The sequence below is a fragment of the Acanthopagrus latus genome, chromosome 4 (assembly GCF_904848185.1).
Source record: "Acanthopagrus latus isolate v.2019 chromosome 4, fAcaLat1.1, whole genome shotgun sequence".
NCBI classification, from domain to species: Eukaryota; Metazoa; Chordata; class Actinopteri; order Spariformes; family Sparidae; genus Acanthopagrus; species Acanthopagrus latus.
The window spans coordinates 4,884,562-4,904,317 of record NC_051042.1 but is presented as its reverse complement, the minus strand read 5'-3'; the positions used below and the strand labels follow the sequence as shown (position 1 = coordinate 4,904,317).

General features: G+C 39.0%; 1 protein-coding gene across 1 annotated transcript in view; it reads right to left on the bottom strand.

Moving 5' to 3' along the window:
* Positions 1 to 19,756, bottom strand: part of map2k5 (mitogen-activated protein kinase kinase 5) — a 60,265-nt gene that overhangs the window by 19,198 nt on the left and 21,311 nt on the right. Inside the window, exons 13-20 of the mRNA XM_037095915.1 lie at positions 19,215 to 19,263; positions 19,027 to 19,100; positions 16,647 to 16,697; positions 16,444 to 16,515; positions 13,875 to 13,904; positions 8,654 to 8,680; positions 8,273 to 8,305; positions 1,818 to 1,879 (exon numbers count right to left, since the gene is read on the bottom strand). Of these exons, the coding sequence (XP_036951810.1) occupies positions 1,818 to 1,879; positions 8,273 to 8,305; positions 8,654 to 8,680; positions 13,875 to 13,904; positions 16,444 to 16,515; positions 16,647 to 16,697; positions 19,027 to 19,100; positions 19,215 to 19,263 (398 nt within the window). The remainder of the gene's footprint in view (positions 1 to 1,817; positions 1,880 to 8,272; positions 8,306 to 8,653; positions 8,681 to 13,874; positions 13,905 to 16,443; positions 16,516 to 16,646; positions 16,698 to 19,026; positions 19,101 to 19,214; positions 19,264 to 19,756) is intronic.

The following is a 19,756-nucleotide window of genomic DNA, read 5'->3' as shown; positions in this document are numbered from 1 at the left end:
CATAATACAATAAACACTATGACCTCACAACGCAGTGTGTTTATTTCAAATAAACTCAATTAATTAATATTTCTAATTTCAATTAATATTTCTCATTCCTCAGCACTGTGAGTGTACTCATTATTATGTGTATGCACTAGGGATGGAGCCGATCTGATCCAGTATCAGTATCGGGTTCGATACCAACGTGATTCGCGGATCGGAAATTTGCGATCCAACCTGTGGAGATTTCCGATCCATGAGCCATGTCTGTGCTTTAACGTCCGCTGAAATGAATGCACAAGTGATTCCTGCCGGCTAGTCTGTTAGCTGGCTTCAAATTGTGGAATGGAATTCCTGAACGGAGGTGTGGCTCAATGAGACACAGAGTTATGAGACACGCCCCTGTTCGGGAAATCCATTCCACAGTTTGATGCCAGCTAGCGGGCTAGCATTGAGCAGCACTGTAGCTAGCCGACATGTTGGCTGTGTGGAAATATTTTACACTGGAAACTCTGCAAAGCAAAACAGAAAAATACAATGTTTGCAAGCCGTTATAGAGAGCGGCGGAAGCTCCCTCGTGATGTAAAACACCACTGACGTAATTATACGTGTTAAAAAAGCACCACGTGAAAGAGCACAAGGAATTTTTAGCCAGGGGGCAGAGAGACGAAAGGAGCCGTCAGGAATCACTTCTGGAGTCATTCCAAAAGCAAGCTAAACTCAATCAATAACAATCAATTTGGAACCTTTACAGTTGCATATTTGTTTTCAGGATGGGATTTCCTGTTTTTCTGAATTCCTTTTCTGACCTAATACTTACCTCAAGTTGCCTTTTGGGACTTACATGCATACATACGTACATATCATACTTGCCAGTAGAGAGAAGTTTATTTCAGCCTCATATAAAATCAACAATAATGATAATAATATTGAAGCAAACAGAGCTCTGGTATCGGAGTGGTATTGGTATCGGCAGATATCCAACTTTAGGTATTGGGATCAGATCGGAAGTGAAAAAATATGGATCAGTGCATCCCTGGTACGTACACAACCTGTTAAAACAACTTATATTGGGTCTTTTACAGCAATTACAACAGGAGCCTGTTTGCAGTTCGTCACGTAACTGGCTCACATATACAAAAAATGGCCACACAACCCTCTAAGAATAGACTGAGAGGTGATAGCAGCAAGGCATGGCAGGGCACGGGTACCTCAGTGTGTCCTGAGAGAGAGGTGCCTCGTCTGAGTAAATAAAGCAGGCATGGGGGATAAACAACAGCTGGTACAGCCAGCTAGTGAGTGTGACACTCACACGCTGCTCACATGTGGTTTGGGTGTGTATGGAGATGTTTGTGCAACTGTAAAGGTTAGAGGAGGCTAATGAATCAGAGGCAAACTCGGGGTAAACATTGTCTTTGTCCTGTCGCATTAGATAAATCAATCATTCCTCTTTTCATTCAACATCAGCAGCACCGAAAATCATAGCTAAAACCATCACGACCACAATGCATTAACACACAAGGGCAAATACACTTTAATCCCATTGTATACCTTTGATTCATCTACAATAATTTGGTTCATTAATGCCAAATGCTGCTTGTGGTCTGTGTAATTGTTCAGTCTGGCTCTGCGGGGCTCAGATGGATGAGTGTGCCAAACATATTAAGCTCATACAAAGTAGATTCCCTACAACTACACAGTAGCCAACACAGCATTCACCACAGACACAATTCCATTCAAAATCTGAAGATGTTAATCAAAATATTGTCCTTCTGGCATTTCTGGAAACAAGTTGTATTGAAGAGGAAGAGGAAGAGGAAGAGGAAATAACTCACCACTGAGTGATGAAGTGAACAAACTTCTCACTGAACTGGCCAACAGGAAGAACTGGAGGATCCTGTGACAAGAAACAGAACGATTGAGACAACAAAGAACATAAATCTGTGACGATCACAACTTGATGCACTGACAGGAGAATGCTGACACAACGTGCACATGACTTAAATGTGAAAATAGATTAAGGGTGTTTTATTTATCACAAGTAAGTTGATGTTTTGTTGTAGATGAGGGCGAATTTCATATTTTTAAATCCCACATAAACTGAAAGGTCCACTTTGTAAGAAAGTTGATTTTTGAGTCTCAAATATCAAATACTGACACTTTGAGATGGCGACCGAATGCAAAAAAACATTAGTGGATACCCAGCTACCGTCAAGGTGTTATGGCTAACGTACTGGACATAGACTGCCATCCAGCAAACACAGAGCAACAGCATGGCAAAGGGGAAAAGGTTGCTTGTTTTGACAAAACACTGCAAGAGATTTCTACGAGTTTGTCTTTTTTTATTCAAAAGACAAGGTCCCAAAAGTGGTCTAGTTGAATAAGATCAAGTGCAACACTTAAATATCATTATACAATTACTAATCCAACATTCACTAATGGAGTAGATAGCACTGAAGAGCCTGGATTCAGTGAGGTTCAGCGTTAAGCACCTTGTACGAACACTTTAGAGTCTGACCTCAAGGCTACCTAGTGTACTCTTTGTCCTCTGTATTCATGGCAGCACCTTGATTGACAGACAACTTAATGCACAAAACCTGCTGGGTGACACAACATTTCTCTTGTTGGGTCAACCACTCAACACACCTGGCGATTCAAAAGGTGAAAGTGCAAATGTAAGACAAACTGCTGTATATTAAAGCTGTCATCTTTTGGATTTCTACCTCCATGGGTGCACAAAGCCCAATGCAGAAACAGCTAAAAGAACATGACAACTACAAAAAAGCTATTTAGAATGTCAGGATTTATTGGTTATTGTTAAAAGTAAATCTACTTTGACTAATTGCTATAATTAATTTGAGTCTTGCAGTTGGTGTGGTCTGCACACTATATGACTGACAGGGGGTCACACTTAACTGTGTCGCATCTCCCTTGTGTAATCCTTGTTGACCATCTCAACTTTGTCTGGCAGCCGTATCAACATTTTGGAAAATTAGCTTATTCAATTTCTTCCCAAAACAATTTTCCTTCTGTAAAATATAAAACGTAGATTTGTTGGATTTACACTTAAAATTAAACAAACTAAAGATGGCTTGAGTTGAAATAGACCCTTTTACAGTGTTAGTCGCATATTAGAAAGACTAACTTCTCCCATGTGTGTATTCTTCTTTCTTTGTTTTAATTATACAAAAATATTAGGAGGTGAAATGATCAAATGTGACTAAAATTCACATGAACAGTGCATTTCAGGACTAAGAATAAATCTGAAAATTGTTGCCAATATGAACCATAGTATGGCAAAAGTGTTAGTGTGTCAGGCTTTCTACATGATGTCAGTGGAGTCTCTATGAACCACGTCATGTAGCTGGTCACCAGCTGTGCTGCACTGACCCCCTATTACTGCCCCTCACCTCATTACTCCACCCTACCTTTGGCTGTTGGCATGGAAAGCTCTTCATTTTTATTCATATGTTTAACTTCTAAATCCTTTGAGAAAAAACGTTGACCACTGCACAGCACTAGCAATGTCACATTCACACTTGCACTCATGTTCTATGCCTTAGTGCCTTTAAACTCCAGAGGAGATCTAAATATGAACGTGTGTGAAAAGGGACAGGATTTTCCTTTCTAGAGTTGAAATATATGTAATTCTTTCGAAGAGTCGAATATAGAAAAAAATAAATATAAGATAGAAAGGGTGAAAGAAATACACTATTTCAAAAGGAAATATATAGGGAAAAGGTGGCACAATCTATATCATATATATTCTCGTTGTATGTGTGGTCGTTTTAGAACATTTAAATATATAGTAAATGTGAATATTCCAATACACAAGCTCATTTTTTACAAATGAGGAAATTGCCATTATGCAAACATCGACAATTCAGGATTACTGAAATATCCTAGATCTTTTGTAAGTGACACTGTATGCTGAAACTAAATTAACTGCATCCCAACACAGCAGCATGTGCACCACACAGGGATGTTTACCTCAGACACAGGAGGTTAATATCAAATACCAGACAATATCAAAAGTAAGTTGACCATTAGATGAATAGTACAGCATTTGTAAGTCGTAAAAGATTCAAAATATGCACAGCAGTGAAATCCAATGATATTCAGAGAGGAAACTAAAATACACAAACTACTCAGACGTGCACAAAACTCATAAAACCTGAGTCCACAACCAGGCGTTTATTCAAATGCAGGGAATTAAACCTCTTTACATCTGAAGCCCTGCTGTGCCATTAAAAACACCTCTGGGCAGTGTTCGCCATTCCTTAATGCTCTGATCGGCAGGCTCCCGCAAAGCATGATGCATGAACCCATTTAAATTAACAAAGGAATGGGTTCCCTTCTAATCTCACTGCACTTCACAGTGCTGCCGCCGCTTGGATGAGCAATATATCATAGCACATGCACATACACACACAGGCATGCACAAACAAATGCCCTTGAGCTCTGCACACCACAAGCCTGCGTGTACACCCCATTTAGAAGGAGAGTACCAAATAATTTGCAAGCACTGTAGTATAGTAGTCTCTCTCACACACACACACACACACACACACACACACACACACACACACAGAAAAACAGGATCAATTGGACCCACAGTTTGTGTAAAGTGTTGACAACTCAACTAATTTATATGTTGTGTAGGCTAAATCTGATACAAAATCTCTCTCTGCACTTTTCTCCCCACATATTTGCATGCACACGCGTCTTTTTTGCAGACAAACACAAACACACACATTTATGCATGTATTCATGTCTCCAGCTGAGAGGAACACCGCTGCAGCTTTGATGTGGCAGCAGGCGACAGCACAAAAGACAAGCAGCCTGATGAAAGTGGCTGGTCTGCGTGAATTATTCCTCCGGTTGTCAACGCACTCCACTATGAGACAGAACACACACTATGAGGGTACAAGGGTACAAGTAAATATACATGTCATTGCCATGAAGCAATTATTAGGCAAAATTAGATCAGTAATTACAGGCTTGAAAATAAAGTGGGAGTTCTTTATTAGTAGAGCCACTTGCTATTCAACAAACAGAGGAGAGAGAGGCACATTAATGAGGGTGGACAGTGGACAGATGGGAGGAACAACTACAGAGAACTTCTCAAGACCTAAGCTGAATAATGTATGCTCCTTTGCCATGTACTTACACCATCTTACTAAAGAGGAATTAATCCTTTCTTATGGTATAATTGCATACACTTAAATGTAATATAGGTGATAGAAAGAAATTACAGGTGCACCTCTCTGTGGCCTTAGTTGAAATGCTGATATTTGTACAAACAACCCCTAAAATGTGAGGGGGTGGTGATGTCCTACAGTATAGCCTCATATTACATGGCCATTATACAGGTGCAGAAGTATGGTGTCCTTTGGTTTTCACAAAAGGCTCAACCAAATGAACGAAAGCTGATGCAAAAATGTTCTCCTCATCATTAAGGAGTCCAGTTGCTTAAAAGAAAAAATGGGACACACTGACTCAATTTTATTATACAAATTTCCATCTGCTTCCATTCTGATGAGATGTGTGTAATCATACTCCAAATCCACAAATCGATTTGATTTTTTTAAGGTCACGATCCCATTCAAATTTTGATTAAAATATATATATATATATATATATATATATATATATATATATATATATATATATATATATTTATTTTTTTTTTTTTTAATTTAGTACACACAGCTATGTAATTGTAAGACTATCACATCTGGATCAAAGATCAACAGCTCATTGGTTTTATGTGCTGAAAATATTATTTAACAGATTACCAAACAGCCACATCTGTGTTGTGATTCACTTGGGTGAAAATTATAATCATTGAGTATATTTAGCTGTAAACCCAAATTTAATGATTATATTTATTTGGTCTCTATTTTGAACCTCATGAGACTCAAATATTAATTTCAGCCTCTCTCAGCCAAGTCTCACCGTGTGCGTGTGTGTATGACAGAAATTAAAGGTAAAAAGAAACAGAGGTAGACTTTAACACTCCAGCCCCCACCATACACACACCTCTAGCTACAATAATATTAATGATCTACTCACAGGAGTCTATTAGTCATTCAGCCATTACAGCAACTTTCAAATCCCCAGTGAACAAACCACACACAATATCAAAGCATCACAACTAAAGAAAATAAAAAGTATTTGGATCACATCTACAGTATGTACGAATGGGCAATACTTACTAAATGTCAGTGTGTCAGGTATAATTTATCACACCTGTCATGATGTTGAAGTCAGGTGTATCCAGCTCAATTAAAAATACCATAGCATTAAATTAACTACTATGTGGGATCAGTGGGAGTCTATGTATATGGGTATTATTTATAAAGGAAACAAAAAAAAACCTCATTGGGCTCCAGAATGCTTCTATATTAAATTAAAATATGATAATACACTTTATACATAGAAACGTCTCAAATTTAAAATTAAGATTAGTCTCAAGTCTAACAAGATTTGACATTTGTAGATGGGAGGTCAGACACTTTGGTAAAATTGGGATAGACTTTGTTTTCATTTAGCTTGTGAACATTTTTGGATAATAATAAAAGTTGCCTTCTTCGCTGGATTTTAACGGGTGATACATTTCTTGTCTTCTGCATAACAATGGCACTGAGTTTTGTATCTGTGTCTCTACAAAGAACATTAGAGGGCCAAGGGTGGATCCTTGGTGAACACCACAAGCATCAGGGTAGTTTCAGTGCTATGACGTGAACGTAAACCTGATTTAAATTCATACATTCTGAAACATCTGATACAAATTGTAAACAGTTTGGTCACTGTATCCTTTAAATTGCCTAGCGAGGAAGGCAGAATGATCACAGTGAATGAATTCCTGAACTGGCAATGATCTAGGAACCCTGAGACAGAGCACTTCACTAAGAACTCTCCTGTAATACATATGAAGTGTGTATGCTCTTGTATAGTACTGAACCATTACATTCTCTCTGAGCCACTTCATCTTTCCAAAGAGTGCTTATCCTCTTGCCTCTTCCTCTGAAGCACTGCATTAGCTGGGACAGTAAGGCTCGCTAGGGACGTCAGAGAATGTCCTCTCGCCTCAAGGGGAGGAACAGGAAAAGGCACAGGAAAAATAGTTTGACAGATGCCTCCGTCTAGCTGACTAATGAACAGTTCAGCTCGGGTCAATCCATTACAACCAAAAGCATTTAATTATTAATTACGGACAATCTATAGGCAGTTAAGGACAAGTGACATTGTATGTGTAATGTGTGATAGCAGGTTCAGGGGGGTTTCGGGGTGGGGTGGGGGGGGCTGGGTAAGCCTAAAGACGTGTTGTGCTATTTTATCTATAGAGTAGGTCAGCAAAGAACTGACAGGGAAGAAAAGAGAGAAGAAAGGAAAGATTGTGATTGCTCCTTTTGATAAAAATGTTGGTAGTGTCTACTAAACTGTGTCATGTACACAGACACTGTTTAGTAGGATCAAAAGTCAAACTCTTCAGGTTAAACTCACCTGCTTTTAAAGTTGCTTAAATGATAAACTGTGCGTGTGTTGCGAAAAAGAGAGGTACCATATGAGCATTTTACTATCAGATGTTACCTAAAAAACCTCATAAAGAGGCTGATTAATATGCAAGATATCACTTAAAGTTAATTTCCCGGTGTTAAAATCAATTACATTTTAAACTAAGAAGCAAACGTCTGTTTTTTTGAGTTGGTAGATATGTCGGTTTAAATAACATCTTATGAAATCATGCTCGTTAGATTTTTCGTGTTTCTGCTTTTGTTTTATTTGTCTCTTTCTTTTAAGACTTTTTGTTTCATATTTTCTGATTGTAGATTTTATACCACGTAATATCTGTTCTGAAAAAAATGATTGTGAACCTCAGTGCTCACGGGTTATTATCCGTCGTTCAGTTGTGTGCTTGTGTAGAAACAAACAAGTGCTGTCATGAAATAGTCTTGACAAAACATATTCTTGTCTGCTTTGGTATTCATCTCTGTTATATAGAGAATTCAGAGCAGTACTGCTGTGTGTGTGTGTGTGTGTGTGTGTGTGTGTGTGTGAGTGTGTGTGTGTGTGTGTGTGTGTGTGTCACTCATGACAGGTCCAACCTCTACAGTAATGTGCGTGTGCATATGTGTATTGCCTGAGGCAGTTGCATAGGGTGAAGGGTTGAGTGAATGGGGAGCAAAGCCGCCTGAGTGGTTTGCTTCATTAGGAAACAAAATATAAGCTTTCCGGGCCATTAGGACTGACTTTAGATGCAAAAGCACATAAGACGACGACTCACCTCATCAACGATGCATTGCAGTAACTGAAGAGGCTGGAAGAGGAGAGACACAGGGAGAGGAAAAAAAAATAAAAACATGTTAGCCTACATGGAATTTCTTGGCAATAAGGAAAATCAATAGTGTGATAAAAAAAAGAAAGAATCTACTTAAATTAATCAAATGCAGCGAGCTCAGGCAAAGCCATCCTTCAGCTCCTGAATGTTTCTATTATTCCATAATGGCACCTAATGTAATACCAGCAGTTTAAGCATGATCTAATATTTCATTGCAAAAATGCAATTTGGGTGTTCGTTCAAATGAGAGAGCCAACCAAGAGTAACAGACTATAGTGTGGGAGACCTCGATTTCCTTTCCTCCTATTCTATTGCAATAAAACTTACCATTAAAGATCCTTGGTTTTTCTGAATCTGTAGGGCAAGACAGAGAAGAAGGCACGAGGCAATATGTAATTAGCGTGTCATAATCAAGATGATGCACTTGGACACATTATGATCACTAGGAGAAAATTATTGCTTTCCTGTTGGCAATTTGTGAGTATGCGTTAACACCATTTACATAATGAAAACACACAAATGTTAATGGCCCTGCTCTCATTTGTGGAGAATGGGGGTAAAAGATCCACTAATGCTAATTTCCAGAGTAGTACTTTATTCCTGCCCTCCAGGTTATCTAGATGTGGTGGGATGCAGGATAACTGATACAAACAGTATGAGCGAGCTTTGTGATGAGCATGCTCAATGTGTCACAGGTGCAACCCTGACAATAAACAGATATCGACCGATAGCGTATGGCTACAGGTGCCAGTCTTTGCAATAGGCAGAACAGGAAAAGGTGATTTGGGAGCAGATCTTCAAAGGGGCTGAAAAAATAAAATCCCCCCCACATACCATAACTACTGTTTGGCTTTGGAATCACAGATATCAAAGATACTCAATACTTGTTTGACTTACTAAGTGTACTTTCTACAGTCAGAGTCCTTAAAAAATAGGGGCTAGAATAGGAACTTTTAAATTCGAAGATCTAGACATGGCCTCTGAGATAAAGTCTTTAAATGACAGAGAAACAACAGAAAGCACTTAGTTTTCCTGTCTAAACCCCCAGGACTGAATTCATCAGTACAATCCGTTTAAATCTCTAAAAAAACAACGTATAACTTCTTCATATAGACTAAATGATATAAAGCCTGAAACCTGGGCTCAGCTAAATGTTTAATAATGTCTGGTAAATAAATTGCTCATTTCTGCGGGTCTTTTGACAGTGCATTAGAGCACTTATTGATTCACTCAATTAAATACAGGTTTTCTCACTCTGCAAGTACCAAGAGACTCTTAAACTGCCTCTATATCCAGTTTTGCTTGATTCAGACACATTAAAGGCAACTATGGAAAACTAATTTGTTCAGAAATAATTACTAGGACAAAATTGCATGCTGCTCCAGGGGTTGAAATTGGATAGTGGGAGACTAACTTATTCAAGCATAATTGAGTACTTTTTCTTCTTGTACTAGGTAACTTGACCACATATCAAAAGGTTTAATAATCCCTTCCCATCTTTCCCTCTTGTCTCTGTGGGCTGATTATCTGGTAGACCTATCATTATCTCAATGGTTGTTCTGAGGGTGAACAAAAATGTTTTTAATATGAAATTTATATTTAAAAAATGTTTTTTTCAATAATTTCACTGATACCTGCCCTATGAAGAACAAACTAATTGATTTTTGATCAGTAAAGGTGTTGACGCAGAAGGTGGAAAAGGACCTGTGTTTGTATGGAGTAGGACTGTGTCTGAGAGCTTATGTAACTCTTGTGATAAACTTTGTTTATCACTAAGTGACAACTGTAGTTTAGTAGTACATTGGCTCCTTGCTCCGACTGGTATGAAGCACTCAAATGGCTTCGTGGCGATTTGCAAGCCACATCAAGCTTAATTTGTTATTTGAAAATGTCTCAGTGTGAAAACAAGAAGTCACAAATTCCATTTTAAGATGTCGAGTGATTTCTGCTCCTTCTAAGAGAAACTCAATAAACACTTTTCAAAGATCACATGGTTGTCTTCCTCCTCAAGGTTTTAAAAAAATTCAAAAAAAGCGTCAAAGAGGTTTATTCAAGGAGTTAGAGATTTACAAGCATGTTTTGGTGTGGGCAAGTGGGTAGTCCCACTCTGGAAAGATAAAATGTGGTCCTTCTCTCACTGCTTTTCTTTACGGTTAGACAACCAGAGATACGCTACCCCAAAACTGTTAATCATCAGGGCTGCAGCTCTTCTCTGATCTCATATGAACTGACAACCATTCATCCTATGCCAAAAGCTTCAACACTGCCCAATTAAGATCCACTGAGAGGTAAATTTAGATTTGCAACCTCTGTATGATTGGTGATAAATATCCAGAAGAAATGTGACAACTGATAAATCATTTAAGTCTTTAGATGACATCCCAGTTCATAATGTGCACATATTCAATATTTCAAAATCATTTATCAGCTGCACAGAGAGCAAACTGGTTATGATAACACCAAAATGTTTTATCTAAAAACTTTTAAGAAGGAAACCGACTACACAGAAATAAAATCTCTACTGATTTTTCTGTAGAAGACATATAGCCACAAAGAGTTTGAGGGCAGAAGGTAGTCAAACATTCCTGCAAATGTCTCTTACAACACACATACAGTACAAAATACTGCAAAATCATTTCCTTTCCATTTTATTTGACCAAAAAAAAATTAAAAAAGGGAACGCATCTATGCTGTTTGATGGATGCAGTGATGTGTAATGGAAGCTTCCGAAATATACACACAGAAAACTGACATGATATTTCAACCAGCGATTCATTCAAATTTGAGAAAATATGACAAAATAAAGAGAAGCAACAAAAACAAGCACTGAACAAACAAAAACACAACAAATCAATCAGTAGCAATAGTGCTGGCGGCTGTATACACATCACATCAGGTCTGGTGTCTTCAAAGACTTTCAGAGCGAGCCGTGCAAAAACTCCATTAACTCCTGACAAAGGACGCAAATGAATCCCGACATGTGGTGAAGTGGAATTAAAGAGACCATCTCTAATCATGACAAACATGAGGTGATGACTCCACTGTGCATGTGTACACACACACACACACAAACACACGCACTGAATGATTGAGAGATAATGCATCAACTCAACATCCACAAATTAAAGCAACTGGCAAGCACACTGAACAAAAGACTCCAAACAAAGCTAAAATTTGGCTTTTCAAAAGTGCCTCAAAGCCAAATTCAACTTTAACATCTTATCCTGGATGTTCCACTAGTCTGCAGAGTAAAGTCTAATGGCACAGATTCTCTTCCAATCTCTCTCTCCTGCTTCTCTTGTCTTATCCAACTTTTTCCTCAGTCTGTACTAAAATGTTCTCTGTGAAGTGTAGCAGGGGGTTTTGCACAGACAGCTGTGCCAGCGTCTGCAAAAATGACAGCTTAGGCCCGAGGACTTTGGCTGGCTGCGCCTCACGAGCTGGATCTGAACACTCTCGCCACACCACTCTGCTACAGCCTGCAGGTGAACTGTCTGCAGTACCATATGGAGTTAGGGGAAAATTAACGCTGAGACTACGAAGGCTGCGTGACAGTGGGGAGCCTGAACCATAAACTGAGATGTTTTTAATATTTTGTCTATCCCGTTTGTATCAATGACGGTAGATTCAATCTGGGAAATGATAGACTTCCGATTAACATGATAATGAAAACATTAAATGAAGGAAGGAACACTCTAAAATCAGACATGCCCAAGGCTCAAGTCATACTCATTCCACACATCGTGTGACATTAACACCTTAAAAACACCTTTAATCGATTTAACAAGGGTTCACATATTATCATCCTGGATGGAGAATTAATGATCAACGCAGAAAATAAGTGAATCACTACATCACGACCGTACTCTCTCACACAGATGGCTGTTCACCATAGAAATATGCAACTAGATGCTGAATTAATTCTGGTAAGAACACAGTTGGGTTTCTAACAGCACAAAATAGATCACATTAAATCTTCAAACTGAGGTAACTGACACCAACATCCACAAAACTGCATAGATGCTCAGTTTTTCAGATTTCAGGTTTAAATAGAACATGAAAAACTTTATCTTCATCTCGCAGTACACATGATGATATCAGTATCCAGGTCTTTGATCATCTGCCTGTAGCTGTCACTATCTCAGTCACTCTGTTTTGCACCAAGAAGGAACATTCAGAAACCATACAGCTGTATCTTGGTTTCTTCAGGACTACTGCTGGTGGCACATCGCGAGTTCTCAAAAAACAGCATATGGTCTTCTAGTGCGCATGTAATCTCACTCAAAGTTTAGTCAATTGGTTCGATCTTTTCCAGGAAGGATTGTTGCCATACTGAAGGAAGCAGTCATTCTGGCAGTCAAAGTCAGAAAGTGCAGTGGTTTCATCACAGTCTGCTTCTTTATTCAGTGAAGTTTCATTAAACTGATGGAGCAGTCCAAGTGCTGCACATGTTAAGCATGCAGCAATGTGTCAATACAGAGAGCAATATGGGTTTTCAAAGGATAAGTTTCATAGTTCAAAAGAGCAGCTCTTTGTTAGAGAAGGTCTGCTCCCTCACATTTCGTGTAGGCGGGTGGCCAGAAGGTAACCTAAGGTAACCAGATTTAGATTGCTCAGCCAGGGATTAGTGAGATAAACCCATCTTAAAAGGCTAATTAAGACTTGATGGGATTGGGAAGTCACTTCTGTAGTCGGCAATTACATTTGAGCAGGATTTTAACTTAGTGTAATGAGGGGAAAAAAATGAACCCAAACAGTAGAGTTATACAATTAAAGTCGACACTGAGCTTCTAATCTAGAAAGTAACAGACAGAAAATTATATCTTGAGGTCAACGGACATCTTGGCCTCATTCAGGGCCTTGTATTACGATTGGTGCCTTTGAGCATATTTATCATCATCATCATCATCACACTCATTTGGTCAAATCTGAAGTTTGGAATTGTTACAAAATCTCTATTTAAAACATTTACTGAAGAGAACTTTAAATGTATACAAGGAGCTCGGAGTAACTGATCGTGAAATGGTTTCAGTTTCATGCTGATGCCTCTATATGACCTACACAAGCAAACGAGACAATCAGCAAGACGTCAGTGACACTGGCCGTATCTGTACAATTATCAGGTTAGACTTCATGCCTGTCAGACAAGTAATAACAAATTTAAACCTTGTTAAGACTTTGTGCTGAGAATGAATTGAGGGCTCTCACAGCCTAAGGAGAGAAACTGGTCTGTGGTCTAGTTGTTCAGCCCCAAAACCAACATCTTTTGTCCACGGGGCAACAAGTTTCGACAAAAAATGGTCCCTTGCAGTTCCTTCAAAAGGTTTATAACATATCAAAAATGATCAAAATAATGACTTATTTAAAAATCAGTTTAAAATTTTTTTTTTGAAAATTAAAAAAAAATCAGTGAGGACATTTTGAAAGAGGAATCATTACAGCCAAAATTAGTTTATAAAAGTCAGCTCCTTACATAAGATATTTTTTTGAGATCAGCACAGACAACAATTGGTCTCAAATACAATTTAAAAACTGTGAAAATTCTCACCTGTGGATAGGGGAACATGCCAAGCGCCAACTGTGTAAGGAAGAAAGTAATAATTAATGTGACAGGATATTCTTAGACTCTTCTTTAGAGATTTGAAACAATCTAAAAATGCTCTAAAAGACTGAGCAAGTACTGAGTCTATGACTATATCTACACACAAAAATCAAACAGCACATACGGTCGCAGTCAAAAGTTTTTTTTTTCCTGGGTCTTCTGAAAATATGACCAAATCTTCTGGTTCAAAAACACACATACAGTAAATGAAATATTTGGTTAAATGTCCCTCGGCCACTTTGACCTCAACAAGGTGCGTCTAATAGCAATCCACAAGCTTCTGGCAGTCCCCTGGCTGAATTTTTAACCACTCCTCTTGACAGAACTAGTGAATTTCAACTAAATTGGCTTCCTGGCATGGAAGTGTTTCTTTAGCACAATCCACATGTTCTCGATGGAGTTCAAGTCAGGACTTGGGAAGACCATTCCAAAACCTCAGTTGTAGCCATTGGCCATTACTTTACCACTTTTGGTGTGATTTGGGGATCATTGTCCTGTTGGAACATCCGATTGCACCCAAGAGCCAAATTTCTGGCTGATGATTTTAGGCTTCCTTGAAAAATTTGGAGATAATACTCCTTCATCATTCCATTTACTTCATGTAGAGCAGCAGATATGCTGCATCAAAACAGCCCCACAGCATGATACATCTACCCAGCTGACAGCAGGTGAGGTGTTCTTGGGGCTAAAGGTCCCACCTTCTTTCCTCAAACCATACTGCTGCTCTTTCTGGCCAAACAACTCAATTTTTGTTTCATGTGGCCACAGAGTTTACTCTAAGCAGCAGGTGATAGTTGTAGTAGTAGTTTTCTTCCTTATCATGGCAGTGACCCAGCTGTGCCATGCACTCTATACTTATAAACAGTTGTTTGCACAGTTGATCTTGGGACCTGTAACTGCTTTGAAATGTCTCCAGGTGACTTTCCTAACTTGTTCAAATCAATAATTTGAGCAGATTTGGTCACATTTTCAGAAGACACATAATGATGATGATGTTTTTTGTGACAAAGTAGTAAGAAATCATTGCAAATGAAGACTGCCATCTCCAGTTTCCTTACAACTGTATGTTCACTTTTGACCTAAACTTTAAATCCATCCATAAATCCATTTAACTGAAAATTGATTACTAAACTTTAGATTTTAGGTTGTGCCAAATATTTCTCCCACCTCCCAGCAGATAATGTGTAAGTGTGTGTACAGCATATATCCTTGATGTTATATAAAACAGTCCATGATAACAGCACATGAACTGATAGGACCTCAGAGTTAAGCCAATACAAAGAACACATCTCACAAAGGTGGAAGGTCTTGCATGGCTATTGGATTGAACTGCATTGGATTACACAGGCACTCATGATAAAGTGTCCATAGGTTGTATTTATGTGCATCTGTATTCATGTACATATTAACATGTATTAATATTTTCATTGCCAGTGTCTTAATGGCATGGAATTCAAGTGCAGACAAAGAGAAAATGCTGCTAAAGCCACTGATGCGTGTAGAACTTGAGACTTTCTGTCTTTTGAGGTAAGCTTAGTGGCTTCCTGCTGATAACACTTCCTCATCAAACAACATCAGCTATTAGTTAATAACCCCCCCTTGATTACCACCTGCGGAGAACAAAATGGGGGGATAAAGGGAAGGAGGAGAGGATTGTAGGACAGTTGTATGTAATGTGTGTGTGTGTGTGTGTGTGTGTGTGTGTGTGTGTGTGTGTGTGTGTGTGTGTGTGTGTGTGTGTGTGTTATTTTTTGGCTGGGGGGTTGGGTGACAGCTCTCCCTGACATTTGGCAATTCACTTGGGGTGGGTATTTTTCATCTTGGTCAAGGGCAGCTTATTGGCAGCATTACATTATTAAAACGTCAAAATGCTCAGGGTCTTTTCTTGAACATAAATAGACCAACTAGTAGGCTAAAGATCGATCCAAATTGAGTGCGACATCAAGCCATTTAATTTAGCTTGATGCACACATCCACAGCCAGAGATACAGAGAACAGGACCAGGGGGTCTGCTGTTATAAAACTCCATCTTCATCACACAAAGATCATGTCAATAATTTTGACATGGCCAAGTCATCCATTACTGTTATAATTGTGATGATATGAAACATTATTGACAAACAAAGGTGAGACAGAAGCCCAAATCATTTGTTATACTGCAGAGGGAGAGCTAGACAGAAACAGATGAATAATCAATAATGTCAGTGGGAGGACAAGAGGCCAGGGAAGTGTAATACTGAAATTAAAATGTTATTTGAAAGCGCAGGGTGTCAGTCAAAGAGTCGATTAACCCTTTTGGGAAAGATGAACAGGGACACTGATGCACATGTGCTTGGATACATTTGCATCTTATGCAGTTCGGTCAATAAGTAACGATGATTTGAAGGGTTTGTTATCGTGTAATTACTTCTTTTGTTTTTTTAATGAATGGACCACTTCCTCTCCACAAATCTCCCACACTTCTTTCTGTATATGAATGCCTGGTGTAGCAGGAACCATTAAAACACTGTCATACCTCCATGAAAGAGATTCCCACACTCCAGACATCTGCATGGATACCATACTGTTCTCCTGATATCCTTTCTGGCTGAAGAGCAAAAAGCAACAACAAAAACTGTAAGCACAAAGTTAGAAGCTCTGTGTCCTGTGCTAAATCGTATCTTCACTCGTGAAACTTCAATGGATTGACATGAAACAGAACACATAATATTCACTCACCGCCATGTATGCGTTAGTCCCCACATATGTTTTGGCAATAGAGTTCACCAACTGTAACAAATCATCAGTGGATAGTGGATAACATCAGTGGATAACAAAATAATTATGCAGCATATCAATACAATTAACTTTTCAACTGACTGTAATTCTCTTGAACCATCCAGTGTGAGGTATTTCTGTTTTACATACTGCATCGTCTCCAACCTTTGTGATCACGGCGCTTTTTCATTCTTAAAGTGAAAATCTCATCAAAATGCAACCTAAAAGAATTTCCCAATTTGGGATTAACATAGTTAAAAAAAAAGAAAAAAGTGAGATATCATGTCGTGTTTTTGCTGGAAGACAGTAGCATTCCACCTTAACTGACCTCCATGTTACATCAAATTCGGAAATCGACACTTCTTCACTGACTAGCGGAACAAGCATCTGCTAATGTGAGTTGTTCAAAAACTCTCTTTTTAGTAAACTCTGTGTACACAAACAATGTTCTCAATGCTGGTGTTCATGTGTAGAGACCCTGGTGATACTACAAGCAAGGTTTCATGTTGTGTTGAGCCTTTTTAGTGTTTTAAAAATAGGAGTTTTGATGTTATTGTAAAAGTGCCCGTAGCACTTCCATTGAAAATGAGTTTGACCCGAAAACAAAAATATGGTAAATCTTTAAAGTGCCACTTTCGTTGTAAATTCGCTTTTATACGATTGACTCATGTACATTCACAAAAAAAAAGCCTAGCTTGCATTATGGCGAGAGTTTTGCTTTAAGTCAGTAGCTTCCAGTTAATCCATGTTCTAAGTCCTTCCATGTTAACCTTCCAGTTAACATTGTACATTATGTTTAAAGTATTAACCATCTCTTCTTGTATTTAGTGTTTTTGATCATTTTGATGATCACCTCAGTGTTTTAGATACCCCCCCATCCCAAGAAATGATGTCATCATCCATCACAGTGTTTGACCGTGGACATTGTCATATGCCAGTTAGGTAGACATTGCCCACTTGTCTACACTGTCTTGCAAAACTGAGCAGTAAAGTTCAAACCTCATTGCTCATAAATTAAACGATGCTTTTCCTCACTCTAGCAGCCAGCTGGGCTAACTGACAGGCCAACTCTGCTAGTGAGATGACAAGCAAAATAATCACCTTAAAAAAACATTTACTAAAATAAATGGTAATCATTGTTAACATGTACAAAGCTAACTGTGAAAAGTGAGGTAACTAGCCTAAGGATGAAAAACAGATGTAATCACAAATGCTGGTGGTGAAGGTAATGTTACTGTTAGGGTTAGACTTGTGGTTTAGAAAACAGACGAAAGAATAAACCTTAGCCTGTATAAATAACTTTTAGGAGTCATTACTTCATTGTCCCATTTCAAGGAATAAAAAAAGACAAGCGCTGGACTGAACTTACATTATCTAAATCTATTGACATGTCAGTTTGATATTTTGGGCTGCTCTCAACCACGCACAGGGGAACAGGAGTAAGACAAGGAGACATTAGTGAGTGTGTGTGTGTGTGTGTGTGTGTGTGTGTGTGTGTGTGTGTGTGTGTGTGTGTGTGTGTGTGTGTGGATACAATGGCACATGCCATCAATGACAGGACTGTGATAATGAGTGTCTGTTCCCTTATGGCCGCTTTCTTTTCTTTTTTTTTTTTTTTTTGGAGCATGCCCCACAGTGAGAGGGGGAGGGAGAGATTATGTGTGTGACAGAGAGATAAACAGAAAAATAGAGTAAAAAAAAAAAAAAGCAAAGGACAAATCAATGCTGTTACATATACAGGGAGTAAAAATCACCTTGGAGCTTCCGAGGAAGTGGAGGTTAAAAATGAATAACAATTTGCCACAGCAGGAACGTGTGTGTGTGTGTGTGTGTGTGTGTGTGTGTGTGTGTGTGCATGCAGAGTCCTCAGGGTTGATGTTTGGGGAACGTTGAAAGTCTGTCCCTGATGATTACATTAAAAACAGACAGCGACACACACACACACACAAACACACGCACGCACGCGCACACACACACACACACAATGACGAGGCTATTGTCTGCCACCCACGCTCTCCCACATCTACTGAATACATATCAATGAGGCTTTGCTGTTGTGTGTGTGGGTCATAATTATAACAAGTGATTTTTTGGAGGCTGCAGAACAATGGAGGTGGGGGGGGGAGTTAATGTGAGAGGAAGACTCTTGGGACCCCAATGATGTTTTGAGTTGAAAATGAATGCAGTGATTGACAGGTTGACCATATGCACGCAGACGCTCACACACAGATTGCACCAGCCTGTGGTGATGCAGCTATAGACAATTGTTTTTCTTCCTCTCTCTCTCTCTCTCTCTCTTCCATCCTCTCTCTGTCATGCTCACACAAACAAATCAGCATACCTGCGTGCTGACACCAAAGTCACAGAGCTTGACTTGTCCCCGGGTGTTCACCAGCATATTGGAAGGCTTGACATCTGCGGAGACAAACTGCTTGATAGAACTGCAACATCAGCACTCTGTAGCTCGTCTTTCTAAACTCTTTCTTTTTTTTTTTTTTTAATAACAAGCCCATGCTCAACCTTACTCACCTCTGTGAAGTATCTTCAGGCTCCAAAGATATGTCAGGCCTTTAACTACCTACAAATGAGAGAGAAAATAATAAGCCAGATATCACTCAGAAGCTAACCAATGGCCAGATGGGTTCATTCAGACAAAATCAGGCTGTTTCCTTTCATTTCGCGTGTGAGTGCAGCAGCCCTGCAGTGAAAAGTTGGAGCAGAATTGACTTTTGGAAGGACATAACCCAAAGTCATGCTGCGGTGGCCAATCACATAAGCTGGCCATCAGACCGGCCGGTCAACAGTAGTATTCAAGCCGTTTGTACTAAATTCGTTAAATGAAATAAATATATCCTACTACTTAGTTAATTATTCTAAGGGAGGTTTATCATGGTTTCTAATAAGCAATGGCTGACGAGACACATCTGGTGTGACGGTCGAACAGATACCGTTGTACAGGCCAAAATAAGACACGTGCACATACATTCAGTGGTCTGCCAAATCACTCTGAGTTTCTATTATATTGCTTGAAGGATCAAATAACATTAAGCTTGCAGGAGACTAACAGGGGA